We start from the raw sequence: 1,591 nt of genomic DNA, 5'->3' as shown, positions 1-1,591 counted from the left end.
AACTTGAATGAGGAAAAAGAGACTACGAAATTTTAACAAGGTCAGGTTCTGATTCTGAAAATACTTTAAGAGATATCACTCTTCTTTAAAACTGTACTACTAACACTTAAAATCGCAATACCTGCATGGAATTCAGCACAGCTGTGCATGTTTTGCAGCATACAAGAGTATTCTCATACAAGAGTTCCACACAAGATCATCTTCATACAAGAAACAGTTTACACTGCTTCAGGCCTCCATACCTACTTGTTTATGTTAAATGACATTGACATGCATTTGCCAGAAGTCCTTAAAAGACTAACAGTAACTGGCTCTTTTTCCTGATGCCAGCCAGGTGTGTGATTCTAAAGGAAAGCTGGAATCTAACATTCTTAAAAAATAAGAAATTTTTATCACTAATTAATAATTAAAACATTACCCCAGAATTCTGCTGGTCTTAAGTTACTGTCTTCAAACCCTCTGTCTTTCAGCCACTTCTGAAGTTTAATGTATTCCTGCTTGTCACTGCAGTTGACTAAAATGAAAAAAAGACGTGATTAATACTATAAAATAGCATTCTACTGGAAAATAAAGGAAACTGAAAAATTTTACTGTATAGTACGAAAAACTGTATTTTGGACATCTTAGTACAGCATAATAGAATAGCAAGAAAGGTTCCCCTTGAACTAACTTACTAAGTTCTGGGCATCTGGGCAGTGGGAGCTCTCAGAACTGTAGGAGCTATTGAGCCTATTCAAGGAATTGAAGAATAATATCGTACTTGCCATTAGCCAGAAAAGAGAGCTCACAATACTCACCATGCTCTGCTTGGTAAACTAATACTAGAATACCTTCATGGAAAAAGCTAACACGAATGCTATTTTCAAAACACAAAGGTGTTTAACAAATATGTACCACAAAATGACAACTTGACAGACAATTGGTTATTTTATTACTTTGAAGCACTTGCAGAGATTGTACCTCCATCCTTAAAACTCTGCAAGTGTTTTCTTCTTCTATTTCGACCTGTCCGGCCTCTGCTTTTCTTCATATTAAGAAACAGATTTTGCCTTATTTAGACAACCTGAATTGGAGGGGAAAAAAAAATAGTTATTTAAAAACATTTAACGTTACTTTCAAATACTGCGTTTCTATTATGCTAATATGAGAAATCAGGACACTGCGTGTTTAATAATCTGCGAATAAGTTTAAAGTTTAGAAAATGCACTACAAGAAAAGCCCTGAACGCGGGTGTGTGACAGGGGTGAGGGAAAACGGGAGGCCTTTATCTCCAAACATCACCTTGGCCACGGCATGGCCGCAGCCCTCTATCGCCCCGGCACCTCCCTGCCGCACGGCTAGGCCTCTCCCTCGCCTCCTGGCCTGACAGGCAACATCCCAAATCCTCCGCCTGGGACCGCCTATGCCCCTCGCACTTTAAGGCAGTAGGGATTGGAGAGGGTAACGAGAAATCCATCTCCCTTGGGCGGCCTGACACCGGCCCCCGATTCCCTTCCGGGCTGAATTTCGCCACGGAAGGAAGGGCAAAGACGAACACGCTGTCCAATGTCCGCCACCGCCCTCACAACCCCCCACCCGCCGCAGGCCCACC

General features: G+C 41.6%; 1 protein-coding gene across 1 annotated transcript in view; it reads right to left on the bottom strand.

Moving 5' to 3' along the window:
* The window catches only part of SETD4 (SET domain containing 4), an 8,873-nt gene extending 7,843 nt beyond the window's left edge, over nt 1-1,030 (bottom strand). The window contains exons 1-2 of the mRNA XM_010180303.1: nt 961-1,030; nt 419-514 (exon numbers count right to left, since the gene is read on the bottom strand). Coding sequence (XP_010178605.1) covers nt 419-514; nt 961-1,030 — 166 coding nt within the window. The remainder of the gene's footprint in view (nt 1-418; nt 515-960) is intronic.
* Between the last annotated feature and the right edge of the window lie 561 nt (nt 1,031-1,591).

The sequence above is a fragment of the Mesitornis unicolor genome, unplaced genomic scaffold (assembly GCF_000695765.1).
Source record: "Mesitornis unicolor isolate BGI_N332 unplaced genomic scaffold, ASM69576v1 scaffold53442, whole genome shotgun sequence".
NCBI lineage: Eukaryota > Metazoa > Chordata > Aves > Mesitornithiformes > Mesitornithidae > Mesitornis > Mesitornis unicolor.
The sequence above is the reverse complement of the archived record's forward strand: the minus strand, read 5'-3'. Positions and strand labels throughout refer to the sequence as shown.